General features: G+C 51.2%; 2 protein-coding genes across 16 annotated transcripts in view; one reads left to right on the forward strand and one right to left on the reverse strand.

The window, feature by feature from the left end:
- Window positions 1-10,635, forward strand: part of ATG13 (autophagy related 13) — a 41,045-nt gene extending 30,410 nt beyond the window's left edge. For all 14 annotated transcript variants that reach the window (XM_036220627.1, XM_036220626.1, XM_016146719.2 and 11 more), the window contains 6 exons: window positions 281-417; window positions 2,142-2,256; window positions 2,809-2,886; window positions 3,098-3,214; window positions 3,786-3,914; window positions 5,358-10,635. In XM_036220627.1, the coding sequence (XP_036076520.1) occupies window positions 281-417; window positions 2,142-2,256; window positions 2,809-2,886; window positions 3,098-3,214; window positions 3,786-3,914; window positions 5,358-5,435 (654 nt within the window). In that variant the 3' untranslated portion in view covers window positions 5,436-10,635. The remainder of the gene's footprint in view (window positions 1-280; window positions 418-2,141; window positions 2,257-2,808; window positions 2,887-3,097; window positions 3,215-3,785; window positions 3,915-5,357) is intronic.
- ARHGAP1 (Rho GTPase activating protein 1) lies at window positions 10,024-27,796 on the reverse strand. 2 transcript variants are annotated; one of them, XM_016146726.2, is made up of 14 exons: window positions 27,673-27,792; window positions 24,017-24,172; window positions 23,702-23,797; window positions 22,342-22,371; window positions 18,109-18,196; window positions 14,498-14,629; window positions 14,001-14,087; window positions 13,702-13,800; window positions 13,207-13,314; window positions 13,052-13,128; window positions 12,749-12,826; window positions 12,123-12,248; window positions 11,835-11,938; window positions 10,024-11,690 (listed from the first exon to the last, which is right to left on the reverse strand). In XM_016146726.2, exons 2-14 carry the CDS (start codon window positions 24,147-24,149, stop codon window positions 11,511-11,513), a joined length of 1,338 nt encoding a protein of 445 aa, XP_016002212.1. In that variant the 5' UTR covers window positions 24,150-24,172; window positions 27,673-27,792; the 3' UTR covers window positions 10,024-11,510. The 2 variants fall into 2 exon arrangements, with proteins under 2 accessions (XP_016002212.1, XP_016002213.1); XM_016146727.2 differs by lacking the exon at window positions 22,342-22,371 and having other exon boundaries at window positions 27,673-27,796.
- Between the last annotated feature and the right edge of the window lie 55 nt (window positions 27,797-27,851).

Consider the following 27,851-nt stretch of genomic DNA (forward strand, 5'->3'; position numbering starts at 1 on the left):
ACTAACATGACTCTGAGAAAAAGGGACCTGTTAGACTCCAGAAAGGAAAGAACAGCTTCCCAAGTGTTTTCTCTCTTTCCTTTTCCCTCTGTAGTCATTGCCTTGCATGTCTCCCATTAACTGAGCCCCAGAGAAGATAAAGAGCCAAGGCCTCTGCCCACTGGGTGGCAGCATTGGTGATGGAAAAGCTCGAAAGCAGATACCATCATGCTAGGCTGTGAGTGTCCCCTCCTGCCTGACACCGCCACGATTCACTGTATTTTTCCATTTTTCCCCAAAGCTAATGGTTCCTGGGAAGGACGGTGGGGTACCCCTTGCTCCCAACCAGCCTGCCCACGGTGCCCAGGCTGATCAGGAGAGATTGGCAACCTACACTCCTTCTGACGGGGCCCACTGTGCTGCCACACCTTCCAGCAGGTGAGTTCCCGTCTTGGCTCTGCCGCTGCTCAGGCCAGCGAGAGGCCTCTCCTCCTGACATGTGCGCTTATTTGCTGTTAGGAAAGAGTAGCTTTCAGCATTGGCTCAGGCTTGGCCTTTGCACCCAAAATGTGGAATCCTTTAAGTTCCTGATAAGAATCTTATACTGCAGCTGGTATGTAAGGAAGCTAACAGCAAACGGCAGGTGCTTGGTTCTTATCTTCCTTCAGTGAAGGGGTTTTTCAGATATTTTTCTCTTACTCCAAGATTTATTCCCTTAAAGTCAGTCTTCAGTGTTTCCTGAGGACCAGAGCAAGGTATTTATCATAATCCTGAAGCCTGGAGCCACAGTATGCCTGCGGTGGTAGTTGGGATTGATTTTTTGGTATGCAAGTGCCTCATGGAGATCCTTTAGAAACAATTGTTTTTACTCATTAAAATTGTTTTTTTAATTTTTGTCTATTTTGGTTACAGAAGTAATATTTTCTGTGAAATTCAAATTATAAAGACCGATTAGGTAGAAAATGAATGTTCTTATAATTCCACCCTGCATCTCCTTTTTAAAGACAAGAGGATCCCAGAAGGGTTAAGTAATTTGCCTAGAGCAGTTAGCTTGCAGAGTGGCCAGACACAAGCCTAGCTGTTTGGACTATAAGTCCAGCTCACTCTTTCCATTACACTCTTGAGTTCTCCCGTGGGAAGCTGAGGCGGTCTTGATCTGACCTGTCCTCCCTTGACTGGAAGGCCCCAGAGATAATGACGTTAGTTGCCCCACCACATCCTCATCCTCAGTGAACTTTCGGATAATAGAAATTCCTGTTATATATTTTTTTCATTCTCACAGTAGAGTGGTGGGAGGGGAATTGTTTGGGAAGATCTTTTTGCTCCATCCATCAAGAAGAATAATTACTTTCATTCCTGATTTCCCATACTTATCCTTCCCCCTGTTAGTAATCAGAGGAAGATCCTGTCAATCATTTTATACTTCAGTTTTCTGAGTCTCAACTCCTGGGGCACGTCTGAGGGTAGCTAAAGACGGTATCCCGTGTAGGGGATTCTTAAATGTGGGTGGTCCAAGCTCAGGCCTTTCTTTAGTGCAGGTCTTCCCTGCTGGCTGGAGTCCAGAGGACAGTCGGAGTGCACGGTCCTCCTCCCCACTTTTGGCTAGAGGAGCATTCCTATCCCTTGCTTCTTGAGGGCTATGACTGCTGGTCTGGCAGCCACAATATGGGTCCCTGTTTCTGCTGTTTGGAGCCTTCCTGTCATCCAGGATTCAGCATCAATCCGGAGGGCTGGAGATGGGGGACAATGGGAGCTGCCACATTGAATGTGTCCTTGCTAGACCTTGCTGAATGGAGGGATGATTGGGGGTGAGGAGAGGGGAAGGAACATGGTACAGAGCATGGAGGACCTCATCCTAGGTGATTTGTCATGGGTGGAGAAAGTTCTGGCTTTCTAGAGAGTCAAATCTTATGTAAGGTTTATATAATTGTAACACTAAATTTCACTCACATGTGTATAATTGTTAATTGTTCCAGGGAATGTAGTCCTCTGCTTTCAACTCCAAAGGGAGAGTGACAGTGGCAGCAGCTAGACCACATACTGCCATTTCCCACACGGGTGGGAAGGTGGGGGGTAACTCCTGCCCTAGGCTGCAGCCTAGGTGGATTTATGGGCTCTGCTGTGGTTTGAGAATGAGTACCAATGTTACCTGTCTTCTCCAGTGAGGATACCGAAACTGTGTCAAACAGCAGTGAGGGACGGGCCTCTCCCCATGATGTCCTGGAGACCATCTTTGCTCGAAAAGTGGGGGCTTTTGTCAACAAACCCATCAACCAGGTGATTTTTCTGCCACTGCCACATGTGAGCATGTCTGAGCCTTTAGAGTGAGGCCTTTACAGGCAGGTCTCAACCTGGGATCTGTACAGCCACTGAAATGACATGCAGATTGTGTGTCTGTGTGTGTGAATTTTTTGTGAAGAGGATTAATAACCTGCGACATCCCTCCAGAGAAAGTTAAGAACTATCGTTCTGTGATCTGCTGAGTCTCCCATCGGAGAGGGCGACTTGACGCCATTTAGTACAAACACAGTGCACTGATGTGTTGTTGCTTCAGCCTAACTCGAAATAGGATGTTCCTCCTCAGCTCTGCCAGTGAAGAACAACTGTGACTGAATACCTGGAGTCTGGGGGCCTGCCCTCTGTTTATGCTGTGGTCGTGTGATGAGAAGTGGAGGAGATTGGTGGGTTTCTGCCAGCACAGGAACCTGAGGGAGGTGTGGTCAGCCTGGGTGTGTCTACGTGCTGGACCTCCAGGCTTCTGGAGGCCTCTAAGGAAGTGTGCCAGCTAGTGGGGGGCAGGCTCTAATACTTTCTTCTGTGTCTCTTCAGGTGACCCTGACCAGTTTGGACATACCCTTTGCCATGTTCGCTCCCAAGAATTTAGAGCTGGAGGATGCCGACCCCATCGTGAGTCCACCATTGACTAAAGTTACCAGTGAGACGGGCAGAGTCGTCCTCCTTCCTGGGGCAGTCACTGTTCCTCCACAGACTGTTAGCCACACCCCTTAGCTTATGCATTTGTAGCCAGTGGTGGGTCCCCTCAAAACTCGTGATTATGAACAGTAACTTGCAACCAGTGCACAGAACCAGCCTCTACCTCTACTTCTTTCTGAACCAGGTGAATCCTCCAGATTCCCCAGAGACTGAGTCTCCTCTCCAGGGCAGCCTGCACTCTGATGGCTCCAGTGGGGGCAGCAATGGCAATACCCATGACGACTTCGTTATGATTGACTTTGTAAGTTGCCGTCACCTTCCTTGACCTCTGCTGTCCTGGGGGAAATAAACAAAGAAGCATCCATTGCACTCGAACCAGACTTCTTTCACAGGGATTAGATGGGCTGGTGTAGACAGAGGGGATGGAACAGGTGAGTTCCCCTCCCATGCAGTGTCTGTGGGGAACCTGCCCTCAAACCCTGCTTGGGGAGACATTTGGAGGCCAGTGAACAGTATTAGGCATCTTGTGCCATGCCTTTGGTTGAAATTCATAATGCAATTCAGCTCTAAAAGGGGATTTTCCACTGGTAGCCACGTTGGTCCTGATCATTGCCTGAGTGGATGGTCCTGTGGTAAGGAAAGGAGTTGGAAAGAAGGGGGCAAAACCCCAACCAGGGGAGAGGAATGTTCCTACCAGGATTAGAATTCAGCTATCTGGAAGGGAAAGGCGTAGGACTCCTCTCCCTCAGAGGAGCCCGGAGGAACCTCTTCTTTGATACTTGCTGGGAGGAATGAGGATTATTCTGTTTTTCTTCTCTGATTTTCCTCTGTGGTCCAAGGTAAGCTAAACTGAGTCTGTCTTGTTTTTGAAGAAACCGGCTTTTTCTAAAGATGACATTCTTCCGATGGATTTGGGGACCTTCTATCGTGAATTTCAGAACCCCCCACAGCTGAGCAGCCTCTCCATAGATGTCGGGGCACAGTCCATGGCCGAGGACTTGGTATGGAATCCTTCCCCACCCCACCTCAGCCCCTGATGTCCCTTCCCCCTTCGATGGCCATTCCTTTTCCACAGACCTAGAAATTTCTTCTTTACTTCCCCACTCCCACACCTCACATCCTCCCTATAACAGGACAGAGACACTTTTAGATTACATGAATCCAACAACCCAAAAGGTAGATTTTCTTATTATCCCAGTCTACAGATGAAAAAATGGACACTGTGAACAAATAACCTACCTATGGTCCCACTGAACCTGCAAAACAAAGCTTTGATCTCAGAGAGTCTGGCTTCTGATTTTAGGCTTTCAATCACTGACTTCCCGGCCTCTTATTTGAAATGCGCTTGGAAGGAACTGGAATCTGAGTCATGCTGCCAGTACCAGCTGTTGGCCCCACCTCCCAAACCCACCCAGGTTGTCTTGGTGTATCTGGGCTACTTTATAAATTCTGAGGCAGGAGAATGTCCCACCTCTTTCCAAATACCTTGTGCCTGTCAGGAAAAATTCCAGGATGGTTTAAATTCTTCAAATATAAATGTATCAGTGGATTAGGATCAGAGTTTTGTGTTTGTTTGTTTGTTTTTAGTTTATTTATACCTAAAGTACCTGGTCTTCCTAGGTGGAAGGTCTCCCTTCCTTCCAAGTACTAACGAGGCCCAGCCCTGCTTAGTTTCCAAGATCAGACATCGGGCTTGTTCAGGGGGCATGGCTGTCGAACATGGACCGTGGCTCTACTGGGCTGCAAACCCAGGACCTTCTGCATGTAAAGCAGACATGCTAACTGCTACACTATGGAACCAGGGCCCATGGATCAGAGTTTTTCGATAGTTGATACTTCTTGAGGGCAGTTAAACTTAACTCCTCATGTTTCTTTCTTCTTTTATTCTCTCTTAACCCCCTCTAGCTCACCCCCTTCTCAGCTAATATAAAGATGCAGATTCCTAGGCCTCACCACAGACCTGCTGAGTCAGAATCTCTTGAGAATGTGGTGCGGACTGCCTTGTTCCTGTGCCCCCTGGGGATTCTGATACTCAGCATAGGGTGTGAAGAAATCTTTTTGTAAATTTTTCTTAGTTTTGAGTATTCTAAACATAGTTTTATTCCACTGTCAGTCTAATCCTTGCCAAAGATATTTCACATTTAATTTTTCTGTGTCCTCCTATTGTTGGTGTGGTCCTTTTCTGTCTCGTTAAGAGTATGGTCCACTTGGATTTCCTAGGCTGTAGTGTCAAACTCGCCTCCCCAGCCCCCATAAAACCCTGCTGGACATAAGCCCTCTGTACGGTGCCTGCTCAGCTGCCCTGAATTCTCCTGCTCTCCCAGCCTAACACTGCTGAGCTGAGCATTGTGCTGCGTTCCTTTCTTCAGCCCAGGGTGACTGGACTGGTTGTCTCTTCAATGCCCTACCTGAATGAGCAGCTCTTCTCTCCCCTCCTCGTACAGGATTCACTACCAGAGAAGCTGGCTGTGCACGAGAAGAATGTCCGAGAATTTGATGCCTTTGTTGAAACCCTGCAGTAAAAGTTGGTGTCCTCAAGTACCAGCAGCACCCCCATTTTGCGATCCCAGGAGACAGAGAGTCTCCCACTCATCAGCTGCTCCCATCCCTCATCCTGCTCCAAGCCAGGTGGAGGGGAGGCTGGATTCCCCGATGGGGACCCAGAGGTCCCTGTTCGTGCACTTCCTAGAGACTCCATGGCAGCAGTCAAGCCCAGTAATAGCATTTGAGAGGACTCACCCTCTGGCCTTGGAGATGGGAAAACCCTTTGTAACAAAAGGGCCCTCTGCAGGGCCATCTGCTTTCACCACCCATCAGCAGCTGCTTCACAAAGGCTCTCATCTTGTTCCTCCTGCTGCTGGCCCCCTGCCCTGGGTCTTCCTTACAACTGGCCCCTCGCCTGCCTGCCATTACCACCAACCATTTGACATTCCAGCTGGTGGCCCAGAGTGGTGTGGAGGCAGAAAGAGGAAGGAAACAGTTCTGGGAGGAAGGAGGAAGGCTCTTTGTTGTCTCATTTAGTTCTGGCATCTTCCTCTCTCTCCCCCTCTGCCCCTGTGCCTATACTTTTGGCAATATGACAGGCCTCCTGCCCAAGATGATGAGAACTCCAAAGTCAGCCATTCCCCCCCTTGAAGGTTGTATTTTGCCCCTCCCTTAATAGAGGGTCCGAGCAGCCCTGGTGGCTGCCTGTGCTCAGCTCCTCAGCGACATGGAAACAGAACCCTGTGACTCTAGGGTTGGGAGTCACAGCAAAGGTTCTTTTCCTCTCCCGCCTCCCCCTGTTGCTGCTCCTTGGTTATAGAACATGGTAAATATTTATTACTTTCAGAGAACTCAGATATTTTATAGAGAAAATATGTTTGAGTTTAGATGTTTTCAGTTGGGGAAGGTAGAGTGCCTCTTCTTGGGGCAGGGCCTCCTGTGGGCGTTCCTCAGATTCTCGGTTGTTGCTCTGAGGATCTTCCTTCTCATATATATAAGGTGGGAGCCAAGAATAGGGCTGGCTGAAGGCAACGGAACCTCTCAGACTCTGCATTTGAACTGACAACAGGCTTTACCTTGGACACCTACGTATTCCCGGTGAGAGCCTTGGATCTTTCACAGCTTCTGTAAAGTGACTGACTTGGTTCTGGCGGCCCAGGAAGCCTTGGGTGCTAACAGTGATGACTCTCTAGAGTTTCCCAAGGGGCATTACGTGTGCTGTACTGGTGGGTCTGGGGAAGGCCAGACAGGTTCCCTCCTTCTAGGACACTTGTTCCTATTTCTCAGGGCTGGGTTATGGGCCTTTTCCTTCCTTTGATCCCAGGGCCTATACACTGCCCTGAAGTTTACTCATTGCATTGGTTCCTTGTTGAGAAACTAAAGCTGGGCATATGATTGACTTAACCCTTCAGGTGTTGTTACTTGAGTAGGTCAAGTGCCTAGTCTCACCCACCTACTATCTGTCCCTCCCCCAGCCTAACTGGTAGTCCTGACCTGGAAAAGTGGGCCTTCCCCGTTCTTCCTGGTCCATCCTGGATATTCTTCGGCAGAGCTGTTCTGTAGAGGGGCATATGGCCTTCAATTGCTTGTTCGACAAATGCATGTGACATTGTTCCCACCTAAAAGGCTGATCTCTGAGGGCTGGACGGGGCTCCGATGTCTCAGGCTGAGCCCTGCCCCTTGCATGCATTCTGCTGCCACAAAGAGATGTTCCCAGCAGTGGTAGTGAAGTAGCTGTCTTATCTTTGGGCCAGAGCACACCCACTGCCTACTGAATAATCCAGATTTACCCTCAGGGTCCCACCACTGAGAAGGCTGGAGGCCCATTGTAAGTTATTGATTGTCCCCTCGCCCCTCCCCCTAATGTCTCAGCCATTGCCCTTCTTTGAGGCCAAGCATGTGAAGGCCCATTAGCCATTGTCTTTGACTTCTAATTGGCATGTGCAGGCAGCAGCCTTTCTTCAGGACTCCATCAGTGAGAGGCCAAGGAGGCTGAGCCCTGACTCTGAGCTGAGCCTGGGAGGAGCAAAGCAATTGTCAAGGCTGGCCCTTACCCCTCAGCCCTGTTCAGTAAGAGGTATGAGCCCTAGACTGACTTCTGTAGCACCCTGGGACAGGGTGGGGACCAGTCATCTGTCTCCAGGTGGCGGAGTCCCTCCCCTCCTCCAGCCTCCTTGTTTGGGAATATTGAGTTATACTTTAAAATGTATTCAAGAGATTTCCAATAAAATTTTTTCTGTACTTTACAGTTTTCCGTTCTGCAAGTTGTCTAAAATCCTTGCCCACTGCTTCCCACTTCTGTGCAGGTCCTGGTCAGGTCCAGGTCAGCAGCAGGCTCCGGGGCAGGGGAAGAACAATGCAGTGGGAAACAGAAAGGCTTCCGAGTCAGGCAGGCTGTTTTGAGTCTTGCGGGGTGGGCCACTTAGCAGCTGTGTAAGCTTGGGTGTGTCATGAAACCTCTTGGAGCCTAGTTTTCCTGGGCTGTAATGCTCCCATTTCAGGGGCTTGAATGGTGAAAATTAAGTGAGATAATATGACATACACCATGCACATGAAGTACACGCATAGTAAATTCTCGGTAAAATGTAAGCCGTTACCATCAGCTCTTTCTTCCCCCCTACACCATGCAGCACACCACTCAGCCTGGAGGCGATGGCTTTTGGATTAGAGGGAAAGATGACTAACAGGTCTCTGCCACGTTTCTAGCAGAAGCAGGGCAGAGCGTGTGGGGCTCCTTAATTGTCTGTCTGGGATCCATTTGCCAATCAGTGTGATGGGCTGTGGCTGAGCAAACCAGGCCAAAGCGGTTGAGGGAAATAGCAGGAAGTCATGTGCCTGTGCCATTTTAGCTGCCCTGATCTGACAAGTTAAGCCAGGGTGGCCTTGAGGAGCCATGGAAAGTAGAAGATCCCAACAGGGACTTCCTGTTTGGCCCCTGAGGGCTTCAGCAGACATCTCAGCCCTGGCAAGGCTAGCTCCTGCCTTTCCATAGATATTGGGGCACGTTGGGGTAGTTTGTGCCCACAATGAAGGAAAGGAGCTGAAGGTGGAGCTGGTGTCCAAGAGGCAGAGGTGGTTCTAGAGGCAAGAGACCAACTGCCTGACACCCTGGCAACTACTGTCTGGGTTGCTTCCCCACCCACTTCAGGCTGAAGCCAGGCCCCAGGACAGAAATAGGCTAGTTATTAAAAATTCTAAATTCAGACCAACTGAAAAGAATAGGGCCCATCCACTGTTGCCACTGTGGGCCCTGGGAGCCCTTGCCTGTTAATAAACTGCAGGTGACACTGACCATGGTGCCTGACTGTGCAGCCAGTTAGGATAGAGTTGGCCAACCCCTGGGTCAGAAATGGTAGACTGTCCCTGGTGCCCTCACCTCAATTGCAATTCCCCAAAAGCAAAGTGTTCTGTTTCCCCATGTCTGACGATGGTGCCCTATCCCTTTAAAGCATCTCCTTATACTCCATCCCCAGAGACCTGCTGTTGCTAAGGCAGGGGTAAACTGGCTTTGCACTCCGCAGAGGCCCTGCCCGCGGCCCAACCCAAGTTAACAGCTGCCTCTGGATCCCCTCCTCGTTGCCCTGGGTCACAGCCCTTCTAAACAATCGCCCAGCTTAGAGCAGAGGAGAGCCAGTGAGAGAAGCCTCCAGTGCCTTCTGTTCCGGCTACCTGGATGAGGGCCACGGTTGTGCAACGGACGAGCTTCCCGGAGCTCAGTGCCTATGTTTATAACCATCGTCTATCACTGCCTGATCCTGCAGCCTCTGGTCCACCTCCCCCAGCCCAAGTAAGCAATGAGGAGAAAAAACAGGCCCGACGGAGGCCACCAGAGCCTCCTGATTGCAGTTGGCAGGCAAGAAGCAAACTGCTGGAACTTGACCACTGTGCCAGGCTCAGAATTACGATCACCAAGTGAAACTCTGGCCTGCCATCCCAGCGATTTTTAAATTATGGTAAAATATACAAATTTTACCATTGTAACCTTTAAAGCACAACAAAACCTGCTCAAAAGAGGAAAGGAAAACTGGCTCTTTCATAGCCTCTATGTGACTAAGTGGCGGGTGGAAAGAGCTGAGGCGCTCAAGCCAAGTGGAGGTGGGAGAGGAATGGAGTGGTTGGGAGGCGAGGGCTTCGATCCCGGCTGCTACACAGGTTGGGACTGTCACTTCCTTCACCTGTGAAACGGTCATTCTAATTACTACTGGACACTCCACCCCGTGTTATGTGCTGTACACATTATTTCTGATCCGAAGAAACCGTCTCAGACGGGGCCAATTATATGACTATCACCAGCTGGAGCTGGCAGTGAGCAATGGAACTAGGATTCAAACCCTGTCAAACTCTAAAACCCATACTGTTGTCCACCATAGCCCACTGCATTTTGGAGACAGAAAAGGCCCTGGTCATAGGATACAGCATATGGTTGTCAACTGGAATGCTGCAGGTGCCCAAAATGGAAGGTGACTTCGCACTTCTAAGCCTGGAAGATGGTCAGAAAGCTGGCCTCATACCCGCTCACAAGTGAACGAGATGAGGAAGGGGGTCACATGGACTTGGGAGGGACTTTCTGAGGCCCCATCTGCCAGTTCTAAACCTCCACGCCCACTTCCTTAACAGCCAGATGGGCAGTTTCCATCTCCATTTTTATTTGAAATATAAAAAGTGCAAAGGTGAAATACATGATTGGTGCCAAGGAAGTCATTAAGTGTGAATGTGAACACTTGATTCACAGTATAAGCTCTTCCCCTGACCCTTCCCCTGCCAGGTAGAGACCAGTGGAGCAGGGACAGGAGAAAGAACAAATAGATCCACAGGCTCCCCAGCCAAGGGGGCTGCGAACAACATCTGATATATGAAGGAGGAAAGCAGAGGCCCGAGCCCAGGCTAGAGCCACAGGGACTGACAGAACCAGCAGCCATGTCAGCGCCCTGGGGAGAGAGGCCCAACTCCCCGATGGAGCTGGGCTGGTGAGGACCCCTATAGTATAGGCTTTGGTCAAGGGGGCAGGGCCACTGCAGGTATTTCCCTGCTGCCAGGGGACAAGGCTACAAGAAGGTGGGTGGGTGGGGGGAGAATTTCCCAGCGTTCAGCAGGAAGGAGTGTAGTTCTAAAAGACATAGCTAGAAGGGATTTGCCATCATCATTGGGGTCTAGGTTTTCTAAAAGACAGGGCCCTGGGGCCCAACGCTCCCTGGGGGAGGTTGTTAGAACTCACCTGAAGGTCGCCAATCTAATTAGCAAAATCTCCGTCCAGCCCCTTCAGGAGTCCCCAGCTGGAGAAAAGAGCCATCACAGATTCTGAGGCACTGAGTCCCCTCTGGTCAGCGCAGGGACCAGTGTGACTCCACAACAGATGTGTCCCTAAGAACCTTAGGCCTAGGATCTGTCCTTAGGCAAAGCGTGGAAGCTGAGACTGCTTGTCACTGGTCTGACCAGACACTAGGGTCTCTCAGGGGAGGGAGTGGAGTGTCTACTCTGAATGGATGCTGGACTCAGCATGTCATCCAAGCTGCCAGTACTGGCAGAACCAGTTTAGAACATCCTGGGGAGCACTACCACTTGAGAAAGGCTGACCAGGATGTGTGGAAGAGAAGGAGGCGAAAATACCCAAGGCTGAGCCGGCAGAGGGGAGGGCAGGAGCAGGGTGCCTCTACTCAGGGCCTCACCCAGATAGGGAGGAGCCTCAGCAGGGCCCGCCTAAGCCAGCTCAGCCTTTCATCCCCCAGCAATAGAAGGAGGCGGACTGGCCCCTGCTACCAGCCCAGCCGGCAGTGATTTTGGCACCTGCAATTGCCAGGGAGAGGCAGGAGAAAGCAGGAAAGGGATGGCAAGAGCCAAGGCCAGCTCTGCATAGTCCCACAGGAACCAGGGATTCAGGAGGCAGTGAGAAGTATAAGGCGAAGAAAAATGTCTCATGGTAAGAGAGGCCTCCAGGGCCAGTGAGGTGGGCTGGACAGAAAGGGAGGAGGACTTGCCCAGTTGGCTGGCTCCAGCTTCTATCTCCTGGTGTCACAGAAGCCCTGGCCTCCTGTAAGGCTGATGCCAGGAGTTAGAGTCCAAACGGGGGCTATCAGAGAAGGGGGCTGGTGGGGCAGGGGCTGGGCTCAGAGCCCCTAGGAGTCAGGGCTAGGGAACAGCTCCGCTTGATGATCCAGGAGGAACTTGGTGAAGGTATTGATGGGATTAATGGCCTTCAGAGTGATGGCAGCATCCTTGGCCCACAGCAGGTTAGGGCCGAAGACAACGGCCAGGTTAGTGTTGGTCATCTTATTCTGGTCACTGTTGGCAGAAACCTGTGGAGGGAAATCAGAGAGCTGCAGCAGGCTGCCACAAACCCCGCCCCCACACCTGGCAACCAGCTGCCCTGGAGCAGCACAGGTGGCGGCTCCTCCCCGCCCCCCTCCAGGTGAGCAGCAGAGGCTTGGCTGAAGTCTCACCTGCACCAGGAAGGCAGTGAGGAAACGAAGCACCTGGTAGTTCTCCTCAGGCAGTGTCTGAAGGACCTGCAGCGTCACCTCCACTCTCTGGCTCTCATCAATGTCTATGAGGAATAGGGGCCCAGGTTACAGGGGCCAAGGGCTGGGCTGGTTCAGGAAGCCCTAATGTGAGGCTAGAGGGGAGAACCCAACCAGACCGTCCTTAGAGGACAGGCCAACCCTCCTGCTCCAAGTCCAGCCTAGATCCAGCAGAAGCACAGAGCTGCAAAGGACAGAGAGGACACTCACTAAGGAAGCCCACAACGTGGGGGTAGAGGTCAAAGGTGAGCAGGGGCTCAGGAAGCTCCCGCAGGAAGGTCTTGAGGATGACCGCTGGCAGATGCAAGTCATACTGGTTGAAGTCCACAGGCAGCCCTGGAGGTGGGGTGGGAGAGGGTAGAGACGAGCTGGGTCCAGCCCAGAAGCCAGCCCGGAACCCATCTCAAGGCCAAGTAGGCCTCACAGTCTGACTTCCCCTCAGTCATAAGCCTCCTCCCAGAGAGCTGCCTCTTGCACCCGCCTTCCCCTCTTCCTCCATGACAAGGGGACGCGGGTTCAGGCCATCTGGGTGGAGTGGGCCCCCCCACCCCGCCCCAGCACATACTCCGTTATTCCTTGTCTCTGAATGAACCTGAACCCAGGACCCGGGAGGCTGACCGATGAGACGGCAGGCCAGGTAGGAGTGGGACTCATGTAATTACACCCATGTCACAGAAACCTCTGACGGGAAATCTCTGACAGGAACAGAATCTGGGACCCCTGTTTAGAGGGCAGCCGGAGGCAGAGAAGTTCCCTAATAGTCACACACATGTCCCCAGCCCCACCCCCATCCACACACACGCCCTGTGGGCCTGGGCACGGCCCGGGCCGCTCACCCATGTTGTACTTCTGTTGCACTTCCCGTACAATCTGCGTGTTGGCCGACCTCCGGAAAATCCCCTCGGTGCTCAGAGCTGGGAAACAGTGGGGCCTGGTGAGTCTCGGAGACCTGGGGAAATGAGACTCCCCCACCCGCTCTCTGTCTTGGGGTTCCAGTGAGGGTCAGTGCGGGTGCTGGTACACGTGGAACCCCCCTCGGCCTTGCCTGGAAGTGTCCCGAGGGGAGCTGGGAGACCCAGCTGAGGGGGGAGGAGGGACGGGTGCTGGAGGCGCTGCGACAGGGGGGCCCTGGCTCTCACCTTGGGCCTGCAGGTAGGCAACGGTCTCCTGGAGCACCAGTGGGATGGGCTCCTGCTCTGGGCTCTTCTCCTGGAGGCTGCGGGGATGAGGGCAGTGAGCGGGGTCTGTAACCCTTCCCGGCCCCCAGGCACCAGGCTGCCCACTGCATACTCACTGCTGCAGGGAGACCCCAAACTGCTGGTTGGGCAGGGGGGGCCGTGGTGGCATGGGCTTGGGGGCTGTTGCAGGGCTCTTCTGTGTGGATTTCAGGAAGTCATCATACCTGGGGGAGCAGATGAGAGGGTCAGGCCCTCTGCCTGCCTCTGTACTCGCCACGGCAACCCTTGTTTGTCAGGCACTTACTATGCTATGTATGTTACATGGATTACTTCATTGAGTCCTCATAACAATTCTGCTTTACACATAAGAAAGTGAAGACTTTAAAGAGATTCAGTCACATAGCTTTTAAGTGACACACATGAAATTTGAACTCACTCTCTCTGACCCCATGTGCTGTCTCTTAATCTTTACACTTGCTTCCTCTGTTTATCCTGAGGTTCTCAAGGCTTTCCTCTCCCCTTGGCCGGCACCTCCTACCCGCCCCCCAAACATGATACACGTGTCCACAGATGCCATCCAGTGGGCACACACAGCCCTGCCCCAGCCTCACTTGAGCACTTGGCGAGGGATCCCCAGCTGCTCCAGCTTCACATGCTCGCTCAGCTCACTCAGGTAATTCACATAGAAGATCTTCTGCCCAAACTTGAAGCTGCCGACAGGGGAGAGCGCATGGGTCAGGGAGCACACCTGCTTCAGCAGCCTGCGCTGTCCCCTTGGCAGCACCCCCAGATCAGACAGAGGCCTAGCCCCAACTGCTCTGTCCCTAGGATGCTTGGCCATCTCAGGTGTCTGCTTCAGAGTTCGAGGCGAAGCATGAGGAGACTACCACCCTGTCCTCAGCCTGCTCACCTAATGATGGGCTTAAAGAGGATGAGCAAGGTCTTGATGATCATGGTGGGGTGCACGATGTACAGGGCCTTGATGTTCTTCTTGTACCTGTGGAGGCAGAACAGGAACTCAGGAGTGGGCGTGGCAGGCAAGGCACAGAGCTGGGTCCTTAACGCACATTTTCTGATGTGACTACTGGTGGCAGCCTGCACGGTAAGTGCCATTGTTGCTCCATCTTATAGATTAGGAAACGGAGGCTCAGGGAGGTTAAGGGAGATGAAAGGTCCCAGAGCGACTAAGCAGAGAAACTGGGATTTAAGCCCAGGCTCTTCCGACTTTAGATTCCTTACATTTACCCAGGTGGGGGCACCTGCCTCCTCACGCCATGGAATAAGCTCCTGCCCAAGCAGAAGGCAGCCCAGAACCCAGCAGAGCTGCTGGCTCCAGAGCCACCTGCCCCCCAGGCCACGGGGCCTCCAGGACCCCGCCCTGGAGCCCAGGCACAGGCCCCAACCCACTTGCGGTCAAACTCCCGGTAGGCATCCCGAAGCCAGCTGAGGGAGGGCTTGTTGTCGCTGGTCAGGCCGTGGTGCAGGTAGAGCAGCGTGTAGTCACTCTCCACGTACTGGTCCAGGGTGTGCTTCAGGTACCTTCAAGAGAAAAGACCTGCTCAGGCCTGCCCTGTACACAAGTGGGACCCCAGTAAGACAGAACCTGGCACCCCAGGAATCTCCTGCTTCTATCAGACCCCCTGCCCAAGAAATCCGGCCCTGCACTGTCTATCCTGGCTGCGTAATCAGCTGCCATGTTGTGGAGGGGCTGGAGCTGAGCTGGGTGGAGGAATAATAACAACAGCTCTCAGTTTTGAGCACTGACTAGAAGTCAGGAGACCAGGACTCTAAATGAAACCCTCTCACATACCTGCAGCGAAAATGGGAATAACATTTCCCCCACAGGATGGCCCTGAGTCAACAATAATGATGATAGTCACCACTAATCAATATTATGCTTTTAGTGTCTGCCAAGCACTTTGCATATATCATGTTATGCCTTCCTCATAACACCTGAGGCTGATATTATTCCCTTCTTACAAGTGAGGACAGTGAGGCTCGGGGGCTCAAGTGCTTATTCAAGGTCACACAGCTTGTAGTGGAGCCTGGAGGTGAACTGTCTAACTCCAAAGCCCATGTCGACCACAGCACAACTCTGCCTTTTTAACACGAATTCCCAGCACAGGTTATAAAGCACTGTGCTTATGAGAGGGGACTGGGTGGCCAGAGGGACCCCTCCCCTGCTCTAGTCTCTGGGCTTTTTGTGGACCAAAGACCCACATCGCAGGTTGCCTATGCTCACAACACAATACCCACCACCTCCAAAGAAGCACACACGCATGCACACACACACAGTGTTGAGCCCACCTGAGGTGGAGACGTATGAAGAGACTGAACAAGAATTCCAGAAAAGGAGAGGAGCCCAGTGGAATGCCCTCGTTCTGGCTGGCCAAGCCCATGCCTCAGCAGGGTCACCTCCACAGGCTGGGAGGCAAGAATGCTAAGGGTTTCCAAAGGAGGTAGGAAAGGAGGCAAGAAGCCTGGGGAAGTGCCCAAGGATTTGACTAAGTGCCCAGATGCCACCTGACCTAACCTGGAGAGAGTAACTTAACCAATGGGCTGTGGGTGCCAGGCTAGGCCAGCACAGGTGGCATGTGAGGTGTCTGTCTAGGGCTGGATTAGTATTGTGATGCCGATCATTATTACTACACAGCAACTCACACATCGAGTGCTTTGCAGTTTGCAAGGATGTAGTACATAAAAAGGTGGCATTTTTTTCAACTATAAAATAGCAATAATTGTGAAGATATATTTATCCTTTGATGGATGTTATGACCTTTAGAGGGGCAATCAAGTGATGTCCATTAGAAGCTATGAGATGTTCCTACTCTTTGACCCTGTAAATATGTACAGGGATTTATCCCAAGGAAATAATCAGAGATGAACAGAAACATTTTTGTAGAAGGTTGTTCACTGAAGCTTGTTTTATAATAGGGGAAAAAAAACCTAAGTGGCAAGCTAACTATCCAATAATGGAATTGGTTAAATCACAGGACATCCATAAATAGAATAACCTCACAGGATGCTTCTATAGACAGAACCGATCTGTGAAGTTAGATGTCAGAACAGTGGTTACCCTTTGGAGCAGAGACTGGAAAAGCAAAGGGAGGTTTGCGGGTGCGGCAGGCATGCGTGGGTTCAGTTTTTGCAAATTCATCAGGTAGTGTACATAGTGTTCACTTTATACATGTATGTCAATAAACATTTTTAAAAGATGTCTTTGAAAAATATTTAATGCTCAGGAGATAAAAACATTGTGTAAGATACAAAACTGACCACACAGTTCTGAATGTTACAGAAAAAAGCAAGCAGCAAATACACTAAAATACTAATAGTGGTTTTCTCTCTGGGTGATGGGTTTATGGGAGACCTTTCTATATATAATTGTCTATATTTTTTCTTTATAGCTACCTGCCTTTTAAAAAATTCTTGAAATTTGTAACACTTTACAAAAGAATACAATGGCATTTCATGTATATATGTTATCTAATGCCCCCAACAACCATGTGAGGTGGGCACAATTCTCTTTTTCTATAGGGCTCAAAAGAGACCTGCCCCCAGGCCCACAGCTAGTAAGAGGCAGAGCTGAAGTTCAATGGGTCTTCTGAATCCACACTTCTGACACTTTGTTTCGACCCCCAGATCTGGGTGGACAGCTAGGAAAGCCAAATTGGAGATAATCTACCGAAAACAAGAGGACAGGACTGATCTATCATGTAGGCACCTCCCTGTTCCCAGCAGGGACTGTGACCAGGTCAGGTGGGGGTGGAGAGATCCGTGTGGGAAGGGATGGAGAACAGGACGGAGGACAGAGGGCTTCCTGAAGCCAGAAGCAGCCCCAGAGTGGGTGCCACCTTGCTCATCACGCTCTCTCCTGAAAACTGGATGCTTTCCCAAACCCATCCTCCGACTTCCTCCTACTTGGACTATTATCGGGCCAGGAGTCTGTCACCTGCCTTGTCAGATGTGATAAAACCAGAGGAGAGGGCTTGTGACTCAGCTACCCCCGGGCTCAGCTCCTTGGCCTGTTCCTAGCGGGGCCACATGGTGGGCCTGGACAAGGCTCTGCCTGCCTGTCTGAGGAGCGGTAAGGAGGAGGGTCAGGAGGCCAGAGAGAAAAAAGTCACAGGCTGGAGGACTGGGGCCTGGCCCTGGCTCCCTAGGGCCACAGAGACACTGCACTCAGCCCCCCTCCCTTCTACCGCTGTACGCCTGGCCTGTCCCTGACCCCTCACCACGTCCTAAACACACAGCACCATTCAGGATCACCCAGAGCTGGTATGGGCAGTGAAGACATTCTAAATTTCAGGGAGTGCTTTAAACAGGTCAGAAAAGAAGCGCGGGATGGTAACTACACACACTGAGGCTGATCAGAGGAAGTCAGCTTCGTCTGTCTCCGCAGAGGTCCCACACATGCTGTGGGACCCGTGCTGGCTCCAGCGGCTCGGTGAGGAATGTTTACTGGAAAAGGGTTTGTCAAAATCCCACTTTCAATCGGCCTCCAGACTTGCATTAGATTTCTAGATTATCCAGACCTACTATATATATCTGGCTAACAGAATCTAGATACAGAAGTCATTGGTGCAAAATTTGGCACAAAATAACACTAACTATTCATATAAACGATGAACTGCAACCGCACCTGACATCGTATCATTATAATAACCAGCTCTCACATTTGGACAGTATTTTAGCCTGCAAAGCATTTTCCTGTGCTGTATCTCACTCCTGCAAGGAAGTAAGGCTGTATGATTACCCCTCAGAAAAGTGAAGAAAGAGAGGCTTAAAGAGATGGAGACACTTGCCTAGGTCACACAATTTCCAGGATTAGAAACCAGGTGTGACTCCTAAGCTAGGACTGACCCCTCCAAATGTCAAACAGCTCCCTCAGGAAAAGAGGGAAGGCATGGAGGGAGGTGCCTGGCACCTCCATGCAGGGAGAGACGGTGAGAAAAACTGCATCAGGCCAAAGTGGGGATCTGAGCACGGGTCCCACCACGTTCCCCATGAGTACTCACGCCAGGAGCTTGCTGTGGTCCAGTTGGTGACTTGGGGGCATCCGGCAGGCACTAAACACAATGATCTTTCGCCCATACTTGTCATCTCCTAGATGCAGAGAAAGATGGAGCATGGCAGGTTAAAGATAAATCAAGAGAAGTAGAATCCGCAACTGAAAGGTATGAGGCTGGAGACCATTTAGTACAGGGGCCAGAGTGGCCCATGCAGATATACCTCAGGGCAGCTACCTGCACTCAAAGGTATGTCACTGAAGAAAGAGGGACAGGTTGCTCTCAGGGCTGCTGAGCTGGGGTGTGAAGAAATAACGTGACTTTAAAAAGTCACGCCTGATGGAACAACCCAAAAGTCTATCAATGGATGAACGGGTAAAGAAAAGGTAGTATATCTATGCAATGGCATATTCTTTTTCAGCAATAAAAAAGAATGAGTACGGACACATGCTACCTTGTGAATGAACCTTGAAAACGTCAGGCTGAGTGAAAGAAGCCAGTCACAAAGGGCTGCATTGTATGATTCCATTTACACGAGCTATCTAGAGCAGGCAAATCCAGACACCGGAAGCAAATTACTGGTTGCCAGGGCCAGGGGGGCGGGCAAGAACAGAGACCGACTGCTAATGTGTACAGGTTTTGCATGGGTATGGATGAAATTCTGGAACTACACAGAGATATACAACATTGTGGATATGCTAAATACCACTGAATTATATATACACTTAAAAATGGTTAATTTCAATTAAAAAAAAAACTCCCACCCTCCAAAGCAATTGTTGTCTTGTCAGTCATCTCAAAAGTCCATGGTTATTCCAGAAGCAGCCCCTCTGAGCAGCGTGGCTTTGGGAAGCTACCTTCTCAGCAAGTCTGAGGCCACGGAGGAAATCAGCCTGATTACATAATGGTCATGTCTCATTCCTGACCACTGACAACACTTTGTGATTTTATTAGAATTATTGACCACACTTGGCTCTAACTTCTGGACATTTTAAAAAATCACAGCCTTCTTCACTAAAAAAATTATTAAGAACATGAAGTTGAGAGAAGTTTGTAATGCTGTAGGGAAAATGTTCATTTGGATGGAATCTCTCAGGGATGTTTGTCCAAAAGTAGTCATGATCTGATGGTCTGACCATCTGACTTTGTCATGAAGCTGGGAAGCGCCTGAGACGTATGCTATTTTCCCCCAAAATGAGATGTTCTTCCAGGGTCAGCATGGATCAGGGACCCCAAGCAAAGCTCAACAGGGCTAAGACCTGGTCCCTACTTCCTTATGTCCTAGGGCCCTCCCCTTTATCTCTACTGTCATGCCTTTCCAGAGACACCAAGTCACACTTGCTTAAGTCCGATTACTTCAGAGGTGAATAAGAAGACTACTTACCCAAACCATAAAATGCAGAGATTCTGTCCTCTATCTACCTCTGAGGACTAAGGATCCCCCACGCCTTGCTGAGTGTCTCCTCCATAGTTAAATAGCCATGACCTGATGATCCTTTTCAGTCAGTGATTCACCCAGTGCTTTTACAAAGTGGTTGTTTTCCCAAGGCTCTGACTCTTTTCTCTAGGGCTGGGGCCAGACTCAACAGAGAGGTTGAAGGAGGCTTCTGGAACGTGGACAATGTGGCCCTACTCTCCTGCTGGCTGTGTTGCTTCGAATGGCTCATAGGACTCTCCAGGAGTGGCCTCCACCTCCCTCTAGGCTCGACCATGCACAATTCCAACACAGAAGTGCTTGCAGACCTGTCCACATCAGGCTGTTTTGATCCTTTGCTGTTTCTCATGCCAGACAGACCTTTCTCTAGACAACTCTGCTCCCTCCTCTAAGCTAATGTTTTTGAATCCTTAAGACTCACCCCAGGCATAATCTCCTTCCAGAAGCTTGTGTCTTCTCCTCCTTCCCCCAGACAAGTTAGCCGTCCCTTTTCATGGCTCCTAGCATGAACCATCATCCATCTGTCATGACGCTTTGACTCTCCTGTATAATTGTTTATGTGCCTGTCTTCTCTATTGGCTTGTGAACAGCTCGAAGACAGGGACTTGTCTGTCATTGCATCTCTCATGCTAGTCCAGAGCCCAGCACATGGCAGATATTCAATAATAATTGACAGTCTGCACGGAGTCATCAGTCAGCATTACACGGTATGCACAGTTCTATTTCTGAGTTTGTTCACGATATCTAGGTCATAAGACTGCTTTGGACAGTGAGTTTCCCAAAGCCTGGGCAGAATTTTTCCAGACTTATAAGCAGAGAACTCTGTGCAAGGCTGTCTGAAGGGAAGAAGCTGCAGCTTCACCCAGCAGCAGCCCATTTTGAAGAAGTGGGTACTACCTACTCTCTTTCATACCCTAGCCTAGATCCTGGTGGGTTGGGTTCCTCCCAGGCCAGCTTTTGGTGGTTCTGGGGCCTACTCTGATTCACTTCCCATGGGCTCTGACAGGAGGAGGAAGAGTAGACGGGCAGGAGGTAGGGGTCATGGAGTAGCCTGGCCAGCCCAGCCTCATGTACAATCTGGAGGATCAGAAACTCCTGGGCCTCCTACCACTAGCCAGATTTGAGGACTTAGGCAGGGCAGAAACCTGAGCTTACATAGCTTTGGAATTTTAAGAACTAGTAACTAGTTAAGAGAAAGTGGAGTGAAGGTCCAGAGCCTGTGCGCCATCTCTCCACTGGCCCGAGCACCATGTAAATGAGAAACTTTGGGTCCTTAGCCAGGGCTCTACCCACAGGCGTCCACCAAAGCCATGATGTTATATGAAAATATTATAAGTGCACACACATGTTTTCTAGGGGCCCATACCTTTCACATCCTAAAAGACGGCTCTGACCAGTTTTAAGAACCACTTCCTTGAAGGAAAGAATTTTTCCTCACTGAATCCTCAGTGCTGACTACGGGGCTCATTCCAGAGTATCTGCTCTATAAATGCACGCTGAATGAATCAGGATGGGGATGGGGAGCAGTAGGCAGGGGACAGATGGCAAGACCCCTGGACACGCGAGGAATGACATATGCGCAACTTCAGGGTCTAGCCCCTGCCCCCCTCTCTGGGGCGGAGCCCCAGTGCTGAAGTCCTTCAGCGACCCAGGCATTCGCCAGCAGGCAGGGTGACTGCTGCTACAAGAACACTAGTACGAAGACCCAGAACACCCCTCCTGATCTCAGAAGAGAACAGATTTCTGTCCTGGAGTCTGAAGGGACAGAAGGAGCTGGCAGCACTGGTGTCCCCAGAGCAACGGAGGGGGAGGGCTCAGTGAGGAGGAGGCACAGTGTTGATGGAAAGTACCAGGAAAAGACCAGCCGCCTGAAATTGAAGGCTCTGCATTCCCCAGATACCGATCAGGAACTCTCCCAGGGTGGCCTGGGTGATAAATCTACGACAGCACAGCTCCTCTAGCAGGCATTCTGGGAAATGCCAGGCCAGCAGCCCCGCCCGCAACCCACAGCGCAGTCCAAGGAGATGGGAAGTGGGGGCTGAGTGCTGGAGCCAACTCACACATTTGTTAAATCGTGAAATTGTCAGGAATATTGGAAGCCAGTTGAAATCATGTTGGTAGCTTGAAACCTGCCATGGTAGAAACTGCAAATGCTACAAATAATAGCCTTTGTTTTCCCTTTCAGAAGTGTCATGTTTACCAGCACATCACTGGGAAGAACTCACTTGGACTGAGTCAAATGTGACACTGACGCATGACAGCCACTGCTAGCAAGGAAAACGGAGGCTGCAGAGGAGCTGGGAACATAACCCATCCTCCACTCCAACACCGGCTCTTTCTCTGGTTTCTAACGTCAGGAAACTAACCTCTAGAACATCACCATGGTCTCATCAAACAAGTCTCACTCTGGCGGTGCCAATCCAAGCTCCTCTCAGCCGTCGGAGAGGCACACACATGGGGGACAACCCCACCAGAGGGACCCTGAGCCTGCAGCACTCAGCTCAGGCTTGAGAAGCCAGCATGCAGGCCAGGCCATTCCTAAGAGCCAGCCAACCCCTGCTCACCCCCAGGGATAAGGCCCCTCCCTCCCTGAAGCTCTTTTCCCTTTGGCTCTGGAAGTATCCCCACACAGCCTCCACTCTGCCAAACATCTCAAAGTTCTTTGCTGTTTCTGGCCCCCAGGCACAGCCCACAGTTCCCTAGAGTGGGGCTGCAATTAAGCCGGCCCCACCTGGCCTCCACCTGCTCCACAGCCCAGAGGCCACAGCCCAGATTGGCTAAGCAGAGAGAGCCAGGAACACACCTACCTGGCTGGGCCCCCTCAGGCTCATCGCACCCTGGAGAAAGAGAAACATGTTGCAGCTCTGCTCGCAGGGAGGCGAGGAGTCACGAGGAGTCACGTATGGGAAGTGGGGGAGCCTGCCCTGCTTTGCCTTGTGACTTGGCCATATAGGCCAAGAGGATGTCAGGATAGAGGTTCCTTCACATCAGATACTCTCCACGCCCCAATCAGGTCCATCTCTGGTAGTGAGGAGAGAAAGTTCTGAAACCTCAGGTGACTCTCCTGTGCCTAGGTCAGGACCAGATCGGGAAAGAGAACACTCAGCCTTGCTTCTATAGGGGTGAGAGAGGCCACAGCCAGGCCCCCAACCCAGACCAGAGCAGGCTCCAGGAACACAGATGTCATGGAAACACCTCTGACATTAGGGATTACCCTCTGAGCCCAGCACTCAGGAGTGATGGAGCTCCTGCTGCTTCCTTATGGCCACATGCCCGCAGGGACCATGTGTTCCCAGGCTCCCCCTGCCCACTCCAATGCCTCAGAGCAGGGCTGTGCTGTCACCCTAGCTTATAGCTGCTGGGCCTAACTAGTCAGGACAGACAACCATTATGGAAAAGACAAAGGATCGTGCAATTCATTTCCTCTTCTAGTAATAGGACCCTAAGGGCAGAAACCAGGTCATCAACATCCCAGCTACCCACCCTGCTCCCCCCCCCCCCCCCCCCCCCCCCCCCCCCCCCCCCGTCTTCTGGATCCTGTATGATAAACCGGTGGGTAGGAGCACACTGAGGCTGAGACCCCAGAGGTGCTCCTCACCCATTCTCAGCAGGGGAGCACAACTGCAGGGGACTTAATGCTCCAGCCGGCACATGGCCCCTATCTTCCAGACTTCCTTGGAGGTAGGGCTTCCCAGGGGGGCTGGCACCTCCCTGCTCTCTAGGAAGCTGAATGGAGGGCAAAGGGAAAGGAGGCGAATGAACACTTATGCTCTGGCTCTGGGCTAGGCCCCAACACGCCTTCACTACTGTAACCTTCTCAGCAACCCTGTCAAGAAGAAATGAGTTCAGGGAGCAGAGCGGCAAGTCAAACCCAGGGCTTTCTGACTTTAAAGCCACTAGGCCACAATGCCTCCCACAGGCCATCTGCCAATGGAGATAGTGAGGTCACAGGTCAGGATGTGGTTGCAAATGAAGAGAACAAGTGCCACCGCAATCAAGTCTGTGAGTTTAAAGAACGGTGCATGTGCTCAGGAGCCCCAGGGTCAGGGGTCAGACCACAGTGGGCACGGCCCTTCCCCTATCCCCTTCCCCTGTGGCACAGGGGCTGGCTTCCTTAAGCCAGGAATGCAGACTATGAGGGAAAAGGTGCAGTACTGGTGTCCTCACCTGCCACCTCCACAATCTGGTGCCGGGCAATGTCGTAGTAAGGGTCATCCCACTTCAAGTGTGTGACAGGTTCCGGGGAGCTGCTTTTGGAGTCATCTGAGGAACATGGCAAAGTCAGGAGATAATCGGGGGGGCTGGCACAGTGCTCTCCCTGAGACTTGTGCTCTTTGGCTCCCCCCACCCCCCGCCCCCCGTAAGGTTTGTAATTCCGGCCCCAGCTTGTCCCCATGCTGCCCTCCTGAAGTCTCCCTTCAGCGGAAAGGGGGTCTTCCCTTCTAAGGTGCCAGTGGCTGCCTGGGATCCAGTGGTGCCCACCTGATTTGGGAAAGTCAGGCATTTCATCCGAGGGCCAGTTCTTCTCATCAATGGACGCTAGCTTCAGCTGGTTCAGAGCCTGGCTCGTGTCATCCAAGTTCAGGTCGTCCTGCAGCTCTGAAAGCGGGTCCATGGCCACAGAACCTAAAGAGAAACCTGAGAGAGGACAGGTGACAGGTCAGCGACACCCTCTTTTCACCTATAACTGCTACAGCAAGCTTCCTGCATCTACTCATTCCTCCCCCAAGCTCCGTTGTCCCAATTCCTCAACACTTCTCATTCTTGCCAAGATTTCCACGTGGCTCCTGGTTCTCCTGGATCCACAGTTCTCTGGCATGTTGTCAGAAAAGGCAGCTGGGGTAGAGGATGGCACAGCTCAGTGCCTGCCTTCAGGTCCTCCAGCTGGATAGAGAAGAACTATGCCAGGCCCTGTTCTGCCCACTGCCCAGCTGGTTGTCACGTGGTCCCAGCTGCAGAGGGTAGAGGTCCACACCCCTCTCCTCAGGTGTAATACAGTACGGAAGCTGTCCAGGCCCCAGCAGTTATGGCGTAGATGTTGCAAGAATGTAAGGAGCAGGGGATGATCCCAATCCCATGCCTGAAAAGGTCAGATGTGGCCCTGGCTACTCCATTCCTGACCTCTGGCCTGGAGGAGAGGAAGTGGCCAGAGACCATAGGGTCCCAGAAAACTGGCCATGGCTGAGGGGCCCCACTGAATTTGCTCCAGGACAGGAACCGGGAGCAGAGGATAAAATCTGCCTGCCAGTCAAAGCAGATAATCTGCAGGTTCCTGGGGGCTCCCAAACCCACTCTAATCTGTGGGAGAGCTCCTGACACTAACTTCAAGGTGGCAGAGGTCAACGGACTGCCCCAAGGATTGGGAGAAGTTCATGACATCATCAGAATGCTGAGATACAGGAAGTGAAAAACGACAGCAGCTACAGAAGGGAGGGAGGAGATGAAACTGGGTTTGCCCAGGTCTGGGGCCTGGCCATAGCATGTGGCTGCATGCGGCCTGAAGACAGCACATTCTGCTCTCAGCCCTAACCAGAAGCAAATCCCTCTCCCATCACAAGTTCACCATATGGATGAGGGAGGGGAGTGTCAATTCAACCCATCCAGTTCAACCCCAGAGAAAAGGCCGCTCTAAGGCCACTGCATTCCTGGAATCCAAAAAATGACATATATGGTCAGAGAACAAGCAGGGCAGATAAGGAATGCAGACAAGACCCAGGCGCGGGTAAGGAGAAAGGAAAATTGCCAGCTGACATCTAGACCCTGAACACCTCTGGACTCTGAGGCGACGTGACAACCTCCTTGCACATGTCACAGCCAAGGACTCTGGATGGTAAACTGGCTCCCTGTGCCTAGCAACGACCATCTTGTTACCAGGGCAACCACACTGATTCAGTGGCAAAAGCTGTTTCAAGCTCCTGAGCCAAAGCCGAACAGCCAAACAGTCAAAAAATATATGTATATATTTTTCTTCTTCCTCTCCTCTGGCCTTATCTGCTACCTTTATTCACTACCACTGCTTACCATCAAAATAGAAATCTCTTCCCACGAACACAGAGAATGATGGCCCTCTCCTATGTGTGAATGCATTTCTCTCACTCAGTGCAGCTTTGCCTCTCACCCCAGCTCCCCCATTCTCCTCCAACCTTCCAACCCTGTCTTGAGGAAACCACCTAATTCATCTACATGCTCCTCCCTCCGTTCAACTAGGAGGCTTGAGGGCTCTCCCAAAGGGGCCCCCAGCCGAATAACAGAGACAGAATTCAGCTCAAAGTAACCCTCTCTAAGCCTGAGCCTTTCTCCTCATCTCTTCTTTCCGTCACTGCCCAGGCACCAAGTGCTCCTTCAGCCCTGCCCATAGCTATCCAAGAGAAGTCTTTCTGCACACAGTGAGTGCTTGATGGAGTAAAAAAGACATGGGATGAGTTATATGAAGAACTGGATTATTGTCCTGCCTAAACCAGTGAGTTGCAAAGATGCTGAGCAGTCCTTTTCCCATCTGGGCCTAAATGTCCTTATCTATAGAAGTGAGGGCCCCTCCCAGAAATATAATTCTGCAGCGTTCTAAAATACTCGTGCTGAATTGAACAGGATTATAAAGAGCAGCTGGAAGCTTAAGTACATGTGAGGGAAGGAGAGGGACACCCTCTAAAAGGGAGCTGAACTTGAACTCCACCTCTTTTCCAGTAACTCCTCTATTTTGTCAGTTCTTCCAGAACTGACTCCTCCTCCGCTCCATAACCTCTTCTTCCAGAATAACTAATCGCAGCTGCTTCCACCTCCCAGGCTGACTGGCCTCTCTCACCGCCCTCCAACCCACAGCTGTTCCCCACTGTGAACCTGGAAGCTTAGTTCCCATTCAGTGTAGCGTGAGGGAAGCTAGCGTGGGGAAATTCTAATGTGAGTAGTGGAAATGTATCCTTGCTGTCTGAAGACTCCAGTCACCTACAGGCCCTGCTCCATTTATGCAAAATACTCCTTACTCCAAGATCCATTTTTTCCCTTCTCAGTAGGTAAAAATCTACCTATACAAAAATCTTTGAGACTCACTTTTGGCAGTTTTTATACAGAGGTTTTAACCTTTGGGAAGTCTGGATCTCTGAAATTCTGATGAAATTTGAGGTCCTTTTCCCTAAGAAAAATCAGCATGAAACCTTGCATGGAATTTTAAGGGGGTCACAGGCCCTCTGAGAATCCCTGTTTAAGAACCCCTGACCTATTCAGAATTACATCTGACACACGTAGATGCTCAATCGTTTGCTGAATGACAATGAATTAGTTCATCTTCTAAGTGGAGAAGGGAACCAACATTTGTTGAGGGCTGTATAGCACTATGAACTGGACACAAATTATCTTTTGACTTCACAACAGCACCAATGACTCATGTACCACTAAACCCATGTTAAAATTTGAAGAACGTGAGTGAGGACTAGAAAAATAAGCGAATTGCTTAGGGTCATACAATAGAGTCAAGATTTTAATCCATGTCTGTCTGAGGTGGTCTCTGTGCAGGTCAATCTCTCCATAATTCTCTAAATGACTTCATTCATGCGATTGTCAAGATTCAGAGAGGTTCTACAAGAAGGCAAACTAAAGGTCTCCTAATCTCCAAGAATAACTGATAACAACTTGAAATCACATTCTCTGGCATTGGGACCCTCCTCCTAGTTGGAGCTCCAAAATTGCGAAATGCGAAAACGCAAACCCCACAATACAAGCAAGACTTTCAGCTACAATCACGTTTGCATGGAGCTTCGAAGTGCAATTATCTCATTTCACAGATTAAGAGATAGGGATGAAAGCGTAACCTAATAGGTGGCAGGGTGGAGCACATCCCCCAAATTTCTTGTTTTTGGAGCTTCGACGGATTGGACCAGGGAGACGTCCCTTTCCCATGGGCTGGTTGTGACAGCGATCTGACTTGGACCTTGCCTTGCGAAAGGCAGGAGTAAGGTAGAGAAGGAAGCGAAATCCTTTCATCACAGGCCCGAGAGTGGGGCAGAATCCCGCAGCAGGACCGGCGGGCCCCCACACCCCATTCCACCCTTGCTCCCTTCCTCGGATCCCCTCGGATCCTCCCCATCCGGGTCCCCTCCCTTCCCTCACCACCACCCAGGGAGACCCCGCGCCCTGTAGCTCACCGTGGTCCAGCACAGCTCCCTCTGCCACGCCTGTCAAAGCTCGGCAAACATCCGGCTCGGCGGTAGAGTGGGATCCGCCCCCTCCCGTTCTCCCCACTCCCTAACCACTTCCGCCACACCTCCAATTCACTTCCGGCCCACTGCCCCGTCCAAACATGGCCTTGCCTGGAGCTCCGCCC

Source organism: Rousettus aegyptiacus, unplaced genomic scaffold (assembly GCF_014176215.1).
Source record: "Rousettus aegyptiacus isolate mRouAeg1 unplaced genomic scaffold, mRouAeg1.p scaffold_m13_p_5, whole genome shotgun sequence".
Lineage (NCBI taxonomy): Eukaryota > Metazoa > Chordata > Mammalia > Chiroptera > Pteropodidae > Rousettus > Rousettus aegyptiacus.

Bases quoted from the DNA above. Each gene is read 5' to 3' on its own strand.
- ARHGAP1 (XM_016146726.2), bottom strand. From the start codon at position 24,149: ATGGACCCGCTTTCAGAGCTGCAGGACGACCTGAACTTGGATGACACG. The intron at 22,372-23,701 runs GTGAGGACACCA...CTCTTTCTCCAG, and splicing joins CCAGATTGTGGAGGTGGCAG to GGTGCGATGAGCCTGAGGGG. The intron at 18,197-22,341 runs GTAGGTGTGTTC...CTCTGCATCTAG, and splicing joins GCCTGAGGGGGCCCAGCCAG to GAGATGACAAGTATGGGCGA.